The sequence below is a fragment of the Astyanax mexicanus genome, chromosome 19 (assembly GCF_023375975.1).
Source record: "Astyanax mexicanus isolate ESR-SI-001 chromosome 19, AstMex3_surface, whole genome shotgun sequence".
NCBI lineage: Eukaryota > Metazoa > Chordata > Actinopteri > Characiformes > Acestrorhamphidae > Astyanax > Astyanax mexicanus.
Window position 1 is genome coordinate 18,354,920 of NC_064426.1, and position 16,205 is coordinate 18,371,124.

Consider the following 16,205-nt stretch of genomic DNA (forward strand, 5'->3'; position numbering starts at 1 on the left):
AATGAATATATGGGGCCCTTTTACTTAAATTATTGGCTAATGGTGAACTTATAGTGAGCTTTGTTGAATCTAACTTGAAACTTGAAACCTGATGTTATTATCCAAAGAAGAACGTTTTTACTTCCTCTCTTTTCAAAGACCTTGATTCGTCAGTTAGCCAGATAATTTAAGCCAAAAGTCCATTCCAAAGTCAGTTGGGAAAAGAAGTATGAATAATCAAATTTGGCTTCAAATCTAGCTCAAGCAATTCCACTGGGAAGCCTGGATAAGAGAAAACAAGTATTTCATACAAAAAAATTGAACTTTCTCAGCTATGCAGATAATTTAAGCCTAATTTAGTGGGTGGCCCAATATGAATGTCTGTCAGCTCTTTTCTATTTCTATTCCATTTCACAGGCTTCCCTATAGGATTATCTTGAGATTTCTCTGTAAACTAGACAACTTAAAACCAAAAATGTATTAATCAAAAAGAACAATCTTACTCTCTTAATAAACAGACTGGATTTTGGCTGAACAGAATTCCAAACCTAACTCTACTTGTGTTTCTGCGCTTTCTGTTCTGTAACACCTGCCTCAACAAACTCCTCACAAACTGTCAGGTATATCAGATCAGAAAAACACAAAAAAACACCCCCAAAAAACACATTTACAATTCATATGGTTCTATGGGTTCTTTAAATAGAACAGACGTACATACGTGTCTAAATGTGTCGTGTCACTTTCCACACTGACCGTTTCAATATAACTCAACACCTGACCTTCTGCCCAGCCGCATTCTCATCTAAAGCAAAAGTAAAAGGAGCAGTGAGGGATTGTGGGTGACGTAGTCCTCAGATAAGGTCCATAAGAATCTCATCCTCCATGACGCTGGACACCTGAGGCATGCCAGGATTCTGAGCCACTGAGCCCCTCGGTCCGCCCGCCATTAGCATTTGACCCGGACCTGGAAGAGACAGAGAGAAAAGTCAAAGATAAACATAATTAAAAAGTGGATACTGATGTATTGATGTTTTTTTTTTTATTACAAAAACATTTCATTACAAGAATGTTCTAGCTCACTTCTAGCTCTTCCAATCTTAGACAGACATTTAGCTAGAAATACAGCTCTGGAAAAAAATAAGAGACCACTTAAAAATGATGAGTTTCTTTGATTTTACCAAATTGAAAACCTCTGGAATATAATCAAGAAGAAGATGGATGATCACAAGCCATCAAACCAAGCTGAACTGCTTGAATTTTTGCACCAGGAGTAAAGGCATAAAGTTATCCAAAAGCAGTGTGTAAGACTGGTGGAGGAGAACATGCCAAGATGCATGAAAACTGATTAAAAACCACCAGGGTTATTCCACCAAATATTAATTTCTGAACTCTTAAAATGTTAAGAATATGAATCTTTGCATTATATGAGGTCTGAAAGCTCTGCATCATTTTTTGTTATTTCAGCCAATTCTTATTTTCTGCAAATAAATGTTCTAAATGACAATATTTGTATTTGAAATTTGGGAGACATGTTGTCCGTAGTTTAAAGAATAAAACAACAACGTTCATTTTACTCAAACATATACCTAAAAAATCAGAGAAAATGCACAAAAAAGCTGTTTGATGAATCAGAAATGATTTGTTGTCAGCATGCATGATAAAGCAAATTTTATATTCATTTACTGTACGTACCGTATTTTTCACACTATAGACTATAATATCGTTCACCATATTCATAAATGTTGGCGAAATTATTGCTTACGATACGATATGGCACACCCCTAGTGATCGCGCTCATATTCAGTGGATTTGTGGAGGCAGCAAGTATGTTGACATACGACATATGACAGAAATCAATTTTTTGTACGTTTGACTAGTACGTTTAGCTATGAAAGTGCTTATATGTTGCCATTGCAATAGTTTTTGAGGTCATTTTGTTGCTTATTTATGTAGGTTCAGTATCCTCAACCTGGCAACCCAATGAAATTCGTATCTGGGGAAGAGGGGGTAAGGCAGACAACTGGACTGTTGTAGCCAATCTACACTCTTTCTCTCTTTTAGTACAAATTGTTCCAATACGGTTGTTTGCCTTCAATACATTGTGCTGAGATATTTAAAAGGCTCTGAATGATTTATTTTAATTTAGTTTAATAAACTAAATTTTTATTCTTGGATCCGAATAAAAAAGGAGAAAGAAAAACAACAATCCAGCAAAATAACTGGTAGATTAGTTTTAATTATTGTTACAATCAATAATAATGACAACCCTAATCTGAATATCTGAATTGAAGCTAACGAGCGATGAAAACTTCCACCCCATCAATTAGTGTGCAATTAATACACTCTCCTGAACTGTGAGGAGGTGTTTAGTAATCTCTAATAGACTTATTTATGTGGTTTGTGACACTGTATGACTCGGACACTAAAGCTGTTTATAGCTGACATTATCTTTTTATGTAGTTTAAACAGGTTCAAGCTGAACATGCATTTGGTTATTTTCTCATATTTCCACAGCAATGTCTTCTGTCAACTTAATTTCAAACAGATATTTGCTCAGGTTCTTGCTTAAGAAGTAGATAAAATAAATAAAATAGATAATAAGACATGGCCATCCACCCAAACTGACCAGAGACTGTAAAAAAAGATGGACGTTGTGTCGCCATTCCCAATCATTCAATTTAAATTAGGCCAAAATCTTCCGCCATGTTGGCGATCCTGAAACCCGAGTCTGCGCAGTAGAGACCAGAGGAGGGAGAAAGACTGTGGAGAGCAGCTTACTCATTTAAATAACCCCGCCCCTGAGGGCTGCCTCGCGGTCACAGACTGCAGAGCGGGGCGGAGCGGAGCTGACTGTCTTTTATTGGTCCCGCCCATAACCAGCCCTTTTACAATAACCACACCTTTTTTGAATAGAGCTAAATAACCTTCTTAAAAACAAACTCTGTGGGGATATAAAAAATAGACAATATAAGCAGAGGTTACACTCGCTGCTGCATTTAAATAATGGAGGTAGAATTACAGTATATTAGAAAAAAAAAAAACGTGATTGAAAGTTGTCTGTTTTGCCATTGAAACCTATGAGAATGGGTGGAGTTACACAGCTTTCTGAAACCGAACAGCAGGGGGCGCCCGACCTGTGGTGGCTTCACTTTTGAGAGACGATGCTCTGTCCAGCTATATACAGTCTATGAAACTGACAGATCGAGCAAGAAGAGCACTGGTCAAAAAAGCAGCCAAGAGGTCCATGGTCACTCTCGAGGAGCTGCAGAAACCCACAGCTCAGATCTGAGAATCATTCAAATGTTTAATGATGTTATGAAACCTAAAAATGTGGGTTAGCTGCAAAAGTAACAGCTTGTTATAGCCGTGATACTTACAGACACAGCAGCCAGCTTTTGCAGGGTTGAACATGCTAGACGTGCTGTACTGGTTAGATAGGGTAGGTCTGCTCTGCTGGCTCATTAGATATAATAATCAGGCCTGTACATTTCGCTGATCTCTAGTTATACATCTCACAGTTTTGTAGTCAAAAGCTAGCCAGGTTGAGGCACAGCTTTCAAACATGGTGGATGTAGTTTTACACATTGCTACAACATTGCAAAACTCATTGTAAATAGTGAGAGACCTCAATATATGTCTCCTTAAACAAAGGTTGTACTGGAGATGTAATGTTAACCAAATCTAGTTGACTTTGAGAGAACTGGTATCCGTAGTTCTATTATGCGGTGTAGAATAAATAAACACATTTATTTGGATGCTGTATTTAAATAATAGTGTTTGTCTGGATTTAATAGACTGATTAGTGACCGTTATAGCACCCCCATATGCCTGGTACAATTATTACAACCCTTATATATTGGGTAAATTGTAGCATTTTTATACATAAGGCTCATCTGCAACACTCTAGGGAACTGGTGTGCCACCGCTGGGTGGTGGTGGCTAACTAAGTTAAGTAACGCTAAGCTAAGTAAACAAAAGTGCAATTCTTTAAAAAAAAAAAAAACACTAGCGCTGGATGTTAATCTACACAGATTTCTCTCCTGAAAACTGTTTATTTGGGTGAGTAAAGCACTTCCATATATATTTACAGTAAACTTAGATTTCCAGATTTCCACTAAGGCTGGGTGCAGCAGCATTAGCATTAGCGGCTAACAGTAAATGCCACCTAACTGAGCTACACTAAGGAACCCTGAGTGTTCAAGTAAGCCAAGTCGATATTGGCTAGCGGTTCATCCCATATAGCTAAAACTGCTCAGGCTACAGTCCGATAACACTCAACTGAATGGTGAAAAAGCTATCACTTCACGTGGTTAGTGACTTATGTTAATGCTGCTCAGGCAGTGCTTGCCGGGGTTAGCAGCAGGCTACAGGGCCAATAATACTCACCTCAGATCTAGCTAATACTGCTCCAGCCTTATTGCTGGAGAACTAAACTGAAACTCCTGTATAACGCTGCACTTCAGTGGAGTGGCTTTACTGCTCCTTACAACCTGACTGGTAAAATTCATACATAATTCATGTGCCGGATAATAAGACGCACTGATGATTTTTTTGAAAATTAAAGAATTTTAAGTGAGCCTAATAGTGCTGAAAATACAGTATGCATATTTATTTGGAGCAGAGATATGAGAGATGTTTGTTAAATATAATATTATTAGTATAAAATTATTTGAATATTTAAAATGTTAAAGTTATTTAGTAAAAAATAAAAAGGTATTCCACGATCTCCTGAATAATCAAACGTCTGATCTGTGCTGCAGTTTTACAATGGAAATAACATTAGGCAGGTAAGTGCACTCGCACTGCATTTGAATGCTGCTGCTGCTGCTTCACCTGTACGAAACATTCTAGCATAATTATGTGTGAGTCACTGTGACACATACGAAGTTGCCTCTTACTTTCAAAAGTGCCACTTTATATGATTTCAAGTTATTTAAATCGGCAACTGATTTAAAATGCCAGCGAGGCTCATAAAAGAGCAAATTATGCTATAGAGATTTCTCTGGCTAAAAGAAATCACACTCTACATGTCTATAAACGTTCATTTAGTCCTCCTGAGCAATTTTTGGGGTTAAAATATAGGCTAATTATCGTAAATTACTGGAATCTGAGGTATCTGGACATCCAGGAGGGTTTCTGAAAATGTCCTTGTCTGCACAAGAACACAAAATGAACTTAAAAACACAAGTGTGAGCATGCCAGTCCAGAAGGGGGTGCCAACATCTCACAAGATTGATTTCAAAGGAGTTAAAAAAGCAGCATAATGGCCAACACAGACCTAAATACTCTTTTACAAAGAGCATGTCTTAAAAACTGTAAATCTCACATAAACTTACAGTAGCTGAAGTATAAAAATATGAAATTACCTTTTACTTTCAAAAGTGGCACTTTATATGATTTTAAGTTACTTAAATAGGCAACTGATTTAAAATGCCAGAGAGGTTCATAAAAGAGGAAATTATGCTATTGACATTTTTTGGCTAAAAGAAATGACACTCTACTAGGGCTGCAACTAATGACTTTTTAGTAGTCAACTAATCTGGCGATAATTTTTTTGATTAGTCAATTAGTCTCAACTATTTTGTCATGCCCTTTATTTTTACTTCCTACTGGAGAGGGTCCCGATCCAATGCATGTTTTACTGCACATTGACTGTTCAACGTTTAGGGCCCTAGACCAATTGTGCAGTACACTTTGAAAGTTTTTAATATATTTTTATTTCGAATTATTCCCATTTTCTCCCTAATTTACACAGCCAATTACCCCCTATCACCAGTGATGCCCAACACACCAGGAGGGTGAAGACTAGCACATGCTTCCTCTGATAATGTGAAGTCAGCCACTGCTTATTTTCGAGCTGCTGCTGATGCAGCATTACCGAGTAGCCAGCGCAGCAACTCGGTTCTGATACATCATCTCACAGACACCCTGTGCTGTGGACATCACCCTTTAGTGATGTGAGTAGAGAGCGCCATCTACCCACCCGGAGGGAGCAGGGCCAATTGTGCTCCCTCTGAGCGCCGGCAGCTTGATGGCAAAGCTGCATGAGCGGGGGTTTGAACCTGCGACCTCCCGCTCATACTGGACCACTCGACGTCACACTTTGAAAGTTTGACGTAGATACAAAGTATATTGTAAAATATATATATATATATACTGGTGGAGGAGAACATGCCAAGATGCTTGAAAACTGCGATTAAAAACCAGGGTTTTTCCACCAAATATTGATTTCTGAACCTCACTGGACAACTAAGCATGAGGAGAGGCCAATCAGGATGCTCTATATTTCTCACTATGTCCATGTGTGTCTTCCTCGCTCGCCTCTTTTGTTCCCTCACACTCTCTCTCTCTCTCTCTCTCTCTCTCTAGTTGCTTGCTAACTCACACATTAATGACACGTCGACAATTAAATTCCTTGTCAACAATGTTTTTTTATTGTCCACATTGTCGATTATACTCTACATGTCTACAAATATTTATTACGTCTAACTGCAAATTTAGGTTTTAAAAATATAGTCTAATGATCACTGATGGACCAAGTGGAATCTGAGCCCCTGTTCACAGGTATCTGGACATCCTGGAGGGTTTCTGAAAATCTCCTAGTCTGCAGATTTTCTGAACGCAAAATGAACCTAAAACACAAGTGTGAGCACGCCAGTCCAGAAGAGGCAGCAAACATCTTACAAGATTGATTTCAAATAAATTTAAGGTATCATTCCATCATTTTTTAATTCATTTTAAAATGTCTAGTTGTAGTCTCTCGTATAAACGAATGCCATTTAAGCCGGTCATCATCATTAAATCCGGCGCCAGCTTTGACCGGTGTTCTGTCGAGTTGTGCTGCCCTGTCAAATATGCTTCCCTAGTGTTTATTTAAGGTCAACCGGAGATCCGATTTAAACCTACAGTTACTTTCACAAGATAGCTAACGTTAACTAGCTGGTGTAAACAGAGCTGTAAGCTCCTCTTTAGCTAATGAGTGTCTGCTCTGCTCCAGCCCGGGTTTAGCTCTGTCTGTGGGCGGTCCTGAGCCGAGGTGGGCTAGGCCATGAACTCACAGGTTGACGTAGACACCTAACATTTTTCTGATTAACTTGTTTTTCTGAGGCTTTTTGTTTCATATGCAGCATCATTTACAACTCAGAGAGATCTATAGTATTTCACAAAGAGCAAGAAAAAGTGGATTTTAGCGGAAGGAGGCCTTTTAAAAAGCAGCGTAATAGCCAACACGGACCTAAATTCTAATTCTTTAACAACTTTAACAAATACTCTTTAACAACAGTAGGTCAAAACCCAAAAACCCTAAATCTCACAAAAACATGAAGCTGAAGTATATTAAAAGAAACAAACAAACCCTGCAGTAAGATTTTTTTTTAAAGGGCTATAATAGGGCTATAATCTATAGTCTTTGTATCACCTATCCTATTCACTCGTGATCAGGTAGAGAAAAGGAAGGATAGCGGTAGTTAATTTTGCTTAAACTCACTTCAATTCTAACTTTCACCTTAACCCAAAACTCAAACCCAAACCCCAATCCAGATGATAATTAACTGCATTTCAGCAGACAGCTGGAGATGAGCTGCAGGCCACTGATGACATAAAAGTGTTGGTGAAAGTATGAACAGGAGTCTGTTTAAAGGCCTGCAGCGGTGTAGGCTTAAACGGCTGTCTGAGTAACTGAACGATGATGCTGTTAGAGAGAAAAAAAAAGAAAAAAAAAAAACACAAAACCTAAAAAAAACTAACAAACAAAAAACAGTGCCCTTGTTCTGATGGTCTCCAGATAACACGCTGACAGACACAAACGGGAGCATCATCTGAACTGGACTTCTGGGGGGAGGGAGGGGGAGAAAAACGACAAACCAAACAAGCAAACAAAAAGGCCCCACAAGGCCTAATTAGGGCCGGTCAGTTGATAAGTGTGTGTGTGTGTGTGTGTGTGTGGCTGGCGGGACACTCCTGCTGTACTGTACCTGCGATAGGCTGCCTCCACTGGGGCTGGATCTGAGCGCCCCCTGCAGGGTGCACCATCTGCTGATTCAGACCCTGGAGAGGCAGCATGCCCTGCATATGAGACACACCGCTCTGCTGCACAAGAGAGAGAGAGAGAGGGAGAGGGAGAGAGAGGGAGAGAGAGAGAGAGAGAGAGAGAGAGAGAGAGAGAGAGAGAGAGAGAGAGAGAGAGAGAGAGGGAGGGAGCGAGAGAGAGAGAGAGAGAGAGAGAGAGAGAAAGAGAGAGAGAGAAAGAGAGAGAAGGAGAGAGATAGAGAGAGAGAAGGAGAGAAAGAGAGATATTATTGTGTACTCAATGTACTACCACAGCACATTCAACACAAAATATAATAATAATGGATTCTAGTTTTTTTTTATTTTAGGGACATTACAGTTAATAAAAAAAAAAATAAATAGAAAAAAGAGAGAGAGAGACAGAGAGAGAGAAAGAGAGAAAAAAAGACTGAAGTGATATCTACCCATCTACTGTTACTAATCTTAAGACGTCTTATTATAAATTTCTTTTTTATTACTATTTAATAGTATTTACATACATCGGTTATTCGTTTTAATGCTAATATTTTAAAATTAAACATGAAAAACATGAATAACATACAATTCATCATAATTTAAGCCAATTCCAGTTTTTCTAGAGTTAATTAGAAAAAAAGAGACTATATCAAATTAAAATCAGTTCTAATAACGGTAAGATTATAATATAATAGCTACATTACATTTAAATGAATTAAGAAAAATGATGATAATAATTTCCATACAAGATACAATTAGGTCCTTCACAATAATTACATTTTCGTCTTATCGTACAATATATGAACATGAGCTCAACAATATTGTGTATTGTGTTCATTTGTCTGTTCATTTTTAAAAACCTCTGGAATATAATCAAGAGGAAGATGGATGATCACAAGCCATCAAACCAAACTGAACTGCTTGAATTTTTGCACCAGGAGAGGAATAAAGTTATCCAAAAGCAGTGTGTAAGACTGGTGGAGGAGAACATTGTCAAGATACATGAAAACTGGGTTATTTAATCAAATATTGATTTCTGATTGATTGGTTAAATGCTCTAAATGACAATATTTTTATTTAGAATTTGGTAGAAATGTTGTCATACATTGCTGACAGAGATGTGTAAATGCACAAACACTCATGCACAAGTACTCATAGCTGCTAAAACACTATTTCATATCTTAAGTGCATTAATAGCAATATATTAGCTGCTATTTCAATGTTTTCTTCATTGTAAATGCTCTACACATTGTTTTAATAAATGTCAAACATATATTTGTTTATTATTGTTGTCCTATTGCTGTGGAATTGTTAATTATTGCATTTTTAAAAGGAAATTATTCTAATTTACTTGCACTTGAATATCAGATATCAACTCTGGCAACCCATTCCTGTGTGTGTATAACTATCTATTTACTTCAAGAAAGACAAGTGTTAAAGAGCCTATTAAATAGCAGTATTCATTATGGATCATTACAGACACTTTATAAGCACCAAAGAAAAATAAAAAAATCCTGTATAGAAGAAAAGGATGCATCAAGATGAAACGGTAATGGTTTTATAATCGCATTGCAGACCTCTGAATCATAATCGAATCAAATCATAAGGTGCCCAGAGATTCCCACCACTAAACGACCGTAATAAACTCTTTTATGTAGTCCTTTAATTTAGAAAGAAACAATGAATGTGTGGGTGTCCCATTACTTTTGAACTGGTGTGTATTACATACGGTTAAATATATAATTCCAATATAATCATATTCGTTTTCTTTTTTCTCAAAAATGTTTCCCATTTTCTCCTAATTTTAGCTAGGCCAACTATCCCACCCACTCAACGGCTAGTCTCCCATCACTAGTGATGTCACAACACAAGGGGGGTGAAGACAAGCACACGCCTCCTCCGATACATGTGAAGTCTTCCAACACCTCTTTTTTTTAAGCATTACCAAGTAGCATCACAGTGCGCTCAGAGAAAAGCTGAGTTCCGATACATCAGCTCACAGATGCCTTGTGCTGATCGACATCACCCTTTGGAGTTATGAGGGGAGAGAGTGCCATCTACTGTACCCACACAGAGAGAGAGAGAGAGCAAGATGAATAGTGCTCTCTAATATCACCAGCAGTTGATGGCAAGGTGCATGACCGGGATTCCAACCAGCAATCTCCTCATCATAGAGGCAGTGCTTTAGATCGCTGGGCCAGCTAGATTAGCGCCTAATATAATCATATTCTAATAATATAATAATATAAAATATTAAATTAATACTATAATAAAAAAGGTAGTATTTGTTTAATACATTAATTTAAATGTATGACAATACATGATTAAATGAAAGACACAGAGAGAAAGGGAGAGAGAGAGAGAGTGTGTGTTTGAGGTTCTGTAGAGATGATAACAGGCTGCAGTGAGAAAAGTTCTTTCTGTCCTGGAGGGGAAAAGCAGAGCTGTGATTTCACAGGAACGTTAGTGGCTGTAAAGCAGCTGCTGTCTCTCACAGAGTATTTAAACACACTGATGTGTGATTACACCAGTTACACAACGCCGCCCTGACCAGCCTGACCAACTGATACTCACTGGCTGCTGCTGGCTGAGGAGGAGACTGCGCAGCTGCGGATTGGCTCCCGGGTTGGGGAGGCGGAGCATGTTGCCTGGGGCCTGGGGTTGACCTTGAGCCACCTGATTGGGCGGGGCTCCGGAGACTGGAGGCTGCTGGTTGGCTGTCGCTGCTGCTCTCATGGTCAGCTGAGAAAGAAAGAAAAAATTCGGAAAACAAATTAAATTAAATGCAAAATTTTAATAATTTCTCTCTGAGGTCAAGTAAATTCACTTATTTTGGATTTTGCACAATCCTGGGTTGTTTTCCTCTTAACTTAAATTTAGTCAATAAGCAAAGACGTTTGGTGTCTTAAGGCTACACTGCAAAATCTAATTAGTTGGTGTTATTTACAAAAAGCATGCAAACTGATTGCCTTAGGAAAGATATATATATATATATCAAAAAAGAGATATTGTATATTGTATTAGCCACTGCTCTTCAAATTATATTCAAATAACTTGAAACTTGAACTGTATGAAATAGACTACTCAGAATTACTATTTCAATTAAATATATTCATGTACATAAAGCCACTCTGTGCAGTAAAGAAAGTAGAGTTTACAGCATTCAACACTGAGGCCAGATAGTCAGCCAATAGATAAGATATACATACACATATACGTAAAACAAGAAAGCCCAGGGGAAATGAATACACACTGACAGTGCATGTCAGTTACAGGGGGACATGGACACTATACACATACAAATAGGTGCTGCTAGGAGCCAATTAGCCATTATTTATAACATTATTTTAAAAAAATCAAGTCAATTGGAATTTGTATTGTATATTATATTAACCACTTCTCTTTTGTAAAATTATATATTTCTGAGTTTAAGTAACTTTAAAAGAACCTGTATTTCAATAATATCAATTATACCACAGTTAGTTCTAACCCTGCAATGTGATTGGCTGAGAGGCCAAGGTAGACTAGGGGGAGTGACTACACATTGACAGTGATGGTCAGTAGACCTGAATATGTGGTTTTTGACACTGAATCACGCACTGCTATCTATAAACATATAGATGTACAGAAAAGAGCTACAAATATTAGCAATATAGCTAAATTACAGTACTGAGCAAAGGTTTTAATCACCTGTGAGAATCAAAATCTTATCTGGGCAGTAAGTGTTTATTTACTCAGTAAAACACTAATATTAGAATATATAGAAATCACTCTTGTAAAAAAAAAGTAGTGGTTTTACATGGCTGTATTCGTTAAAACATCTGTAAAGCTCTTCCTATTGGATTTTAGTATGATTTATAGTTCTCAGTCAACAGCTGGTTTGGTAAATCGGTGCTTATTGATGTTAAATCAGGTGAGCTGGTGACAGAATTGAACACATCCACAGGGGAAGAGCTGGGGGCATCTAGGCAAAATCTGGAACCAATCTATCTTCACATGCATCTGTTCTAATATGATCTGCAGTTTCTACAGTATAAACATTGCTAATGCTGAAATAAATGATTGTAAATAATGTGATTAATGTGCTTGAAACATTCACAAAAAATTGTATATCTTTACTTCGGTCCAGTTTTTACAGAAAACATAATGTGATAATATATGATTTAATTTTTGCTGTATAAATATGGTGATTAAAACACCTTTACTCTGATCCAAAATCAGCTCCGATGATGATTTAATTACCAACTGTTCAATAAAGCAATGTTACATAAAGGAGAAACAATTGGAGCATCTTCACAGTCTGTTTCAGATTAAAGACACGATTTCTCTGTAGTATCGCCTCCACACTTATTCCTGGCGACGAGCAGACAAAACAGAACTTCTCTGAAAGCAACACACCAACCATTCATCAGAGTAAAGTGGAGCATCCAGGAGCTCCACAGCACTGCTGAGTTTATAACTGACCCTGCTTTAACCCGTACAGCTCTACTGATACAACCGTTATTGTGGCACAATCACACAATAGAAAACATAATTCAGTAACTACATAATTAGTTACATAATGAATTCAATTTACATTTGATTAACATTCGATTTGCATTTGATTTGATTAGATTACATTGATTGGTTTGGCCTAAAAATGAGAAACATGCCACAACATTTTACACATTATTTAACATTTTATCTCAGCATTTATTTTATAATTTATTTACTTTATTTATTTATTTATTCGTGTACCTCGTGTGATCTTTTATCTTGTTTTATCATATGACATTTTCCTCAAAAAAATTAGCTTTTTCACATGTTGTCACCTTATAGCCACAGACTTAAATGTATTTTATTTTATACACAATTGTAAAATTGAAATGAAAATGATTCATGTTTTTCGAAACTTCAAATTAAATAAAAGTCTGAAAAGTGTGACGTGTAAAAAAAAATGTTTGTTCTGAAAGTATTTTATATTCTTAAACATTGTTCATTATATTAAGAGTAGACGGGGAGATGGGTTCTTACTAAGCAATTTTCTTAAATAATAGGTTTATACTTCTTCAGGTGTTGCAATGTTAAATAACATAATTCTGAACAGATTTCGCTCATTCAAACCGCCCGAAAATAATTTTACAAAGCTCAGTTTTAACGTTTAATTTGGGCTCAGGCCCACAAAAACAGTTTATGGGGCGGGTTGGGTCGGGCTCGGGCAGAATGTTCACGGCTCAGGCCGGGTCGGGCTGGAATTTTCTGGGCCCAATCTCAGATCTAGATGGAACTGAACCCCCATTACTTTACACACACCCACAGAGACTGAAAGTGTTTATATCCTTATCAGCAATATTTGCTGCTAATTTTATTACACTAAGTAATGTACATTAACCTCACCACGGTACTGCACAAACAATTCTGTCTGTTAAACTGTCTCGTGTCTGCTGTATTTATTATTGTGTTTTAGCTCTGTGTTGCATAATTTGATGCACTTTTGCACTTTATGTTGTCTATATTGTACTGTTTCTTCCATTTTGCACCTTGTTGGTTCCAGACAAACGTAATTTCATTGCACTGTGAACTTGTACTCAGATGGAATGACACCAAAAAGCCACTTAACTTGACAACGCCATGAATATCACTATCATAAAAATATCATTATCAACCCCTACTTACTACTTAAACAAAACAAGAAATAATAAAGAGTGTCCAATTCTACTGAAACACCAACTTTACAGACAGTTTCCAGATTTATCTGAGAAAACTATGAGTGAAAATAACACTATTCAAACATAATTCAAATAAAGTAACAATATAAAGGATAATTAATGCAAAGGCTTTATTTAATTTAATGAGAAAATCACTAAATTCTGCAGGGCTGCAGCTAGTTTACCTGTACTGGGTTTTGGTGTTTAAAGTGGGAGTGGTTTAGGTTTTTCTAGTTTTTTTTTCCCCTTTTTTTTTAAGGAGTTTTGGAGGGTAAATGAGCTGCATGCAGTGAAGGTCAGCACAGCAAGCTGATGACCTGTGTTGGGTAGAACAAGCAAAAAGCCAAGGGCAGGAATGTTCTTGTAAGAGAGGAAACGACTTAACAGGCCCAGACTGATATCAAACCGTCAGCAATGCTAACTTAAAGATGCTACAAATCTGAGAAAGATTATAATATCTACAAGGTATAATTTTTTGTTGCAAAATTAAACAAACATTTTAGTTAAAAAGAGCCTTAGTAGATAATGTGACTGTAAACAGTGGGTTCTAAGTTAGCATAGAGCTACAAAATAAGAAAACATCCCATTTCAGGAAAGCTGCTGCTGCGTTTGCTTTTTTTGGTATGAATTTTCAATTTCATGTGGTGTTTTCTTCGACTCTTTCATCTTCAAAAATCGGTAATTCCAGATCAAAACCTCTACTCTCTAATGTGAAGAATTCATGGTGAGTTTTAAAGAGGCACTAAATCACTTGATCTTTGCTGATTCCACCCTCAGCTCAAATTTGGAGAAGTTGTTTGGGAGGGCTACTGGGTGATGTATGGGTTTAGAGGCAGGGCAGGAGGGAAAGCCTCTGATAGCATTGAGACCCAGATGGTTGGACCTTAGCAGGGTTATTGGTTGTTATTGATTGACTGATCTGCATATTGTACACAGACCAATCATCCACACCTACAGCACAGTTGAACCTGTGAGGGTGCTGCAGAGGTAGAGTGGTATGTTTCATTACTTTAAAGGAACACATTTTAGCTATTCATTAAAAATAAAACATGGTTTAGGGTTTACTGGCTTGACAAAGTGTTGGGCTAGACTGATGGACTCTTAAACACAGTGGCGATTGCTCTAAGACTGCAAGGGAAGCTCAGCTTCCCCTAAAATGTAAAAACAAAAAAAAGTGATTAAATATATACTATTGTGTGTACATATCACTGATTAAATATGCACTACAACGCGCTGAACTTAGTTCAGAATCAGCTTCTTATCACTGGTAACGCCGCGGCTTTCCTCTCACTCATTCCCGCTGCTTTAAACAGTGGGGACGCTGAGCGTCCACGGACTTCAATAGCGGAGCAAAGCGCGCGGCGAAACGAGACGAGTCATTGGATAAATGCTGGGCTTTGTCCCGCCCATCGGACGCTCAGCGTCTCTGGGGTCTATGGAGCAGTGGGCTGGCCTCGGTAGTACCATCATACCCTCCTCCCTCTCTCTCTCTCTCATATAGGTTAAGTTTTTGTTCTTTTTTTTCTTTTTTCTTTCTTTCTCACTCTCTTCTGTTTACCATAGGACTACTGAAAATAATCTTTAGGCAAGGGTGGTACGACAACAATATTAAAGAGTTGTAGCATGTTTGCAGACCCATAAAAAATTAACAAACTGTAATTTGTCTAAACCTCGGTGTAGAACAAATTGTGACTTTTTCGCAAACTGTTATACCCTTAATAAACAGCCATATGAGATATCAGTCGGGAGCCCAGCAAAGTCAGTTCTGAATCAGGCAAAGTGTATTAGAGCTTGGCATGTCTGAGCAGAGAGCATACGCATACAGAAGGTGGTGGGGAATTTAGCTGTGTGACTAGGAGAGTGTGAGAGTAGGTGTGTAAGTGTGAGTGTGTGTGTGTGTGTGTTAGCGTTTGTGTGTTTGTGTGTCTCACCATGGTATTCTGCCTCTGTTGGTCCTCCATCATTGTGACCTGACTAACAGGAGCCATGCCCACCACCACAGACTTTGGGCAGAGATAGAAAAAGAGGGGAAAATGGGTGGGAGGGAGCGAGAAAGGAGGACGAGAAGGAGGGAAGAAAAAGGAGCGAAAAAAGGAAAGAAAAAAAAAGTGAGAGGAGAAGTGTAGGGGGTTAGAACAGCATGCGGTTTCCATCTGACGGAGGACAGAAATGGCATTCGGAGCAGTGTGAAGACTCGGTGCAGAAACGCACGCGGCACACAGGCGCATGCTGGCTGCTGATTGGTTACCTGCTGCTGGACGTTGCCGTGGGTGACGGGGATTGGGCCAGGCGGCCTGTTGAGGAAGTTCTGATTGGGCGGGACCTGGCCCGTCTGCATCTGCCCTGCGTTACCCATCTGTAGAGAGAGGCAAAGCAGTGAAAGGTCACGAGAGTGTATGCGCATTTGGAATGAGTCAGAATTATGCCAAGATAACAAAAAAAGAGAGGGAAAAATCAACAGTCTTCAGTTTTAAATTTGGAAAAACAATGTGTTACAAATAGAGAAATAAATGAAAA

General features: G+C 38.0%; 1 protein-coding gene across 3 annotated transcripts in view; it reads right to left on the reverse strand.

The window, feature by feature from the left end:
- Positions 1-221: 221 nt before the first annotated feature.
- med25 (mediator complex subunit 25) overlaps positions 222-16,205 on the reverse strand; it is a 50,010-nt gene continuing 34,026 nt past the window's right edge. Inside the window, exons 16-20 of one of the 3 annotated variants that reach the window (XM_022674002.2) lie at positions 15,937-16,044; positions 15,620-15,691; positions 10,576-10,743; positions 7,953-8,064; positions 222-943 (exon numbers count right to left, since the gene is read on the reverse strand). In XM_022674002.2, coding sequence (XP_022529723.1) covers positions 831-943; positions 7,953-8,064; positions 10,576-10,743; positions 15,620-15,691; positions 15,937-16,044 — 573 coding nt within the window. In that variant the 3' untranslated portion in view covers positions 222-830. Of the gene's footprint in view, positions 944-7,952; positions 8,068-10,575; positions 10,744-15,619; positions 15,692-15,936; positions 16,045-16,205 lie in introns of all 3 variants that reach the window. The other 2 variants (XM_022673999.2, XM_022674010.2) reach the window with 2 other exon arrangements.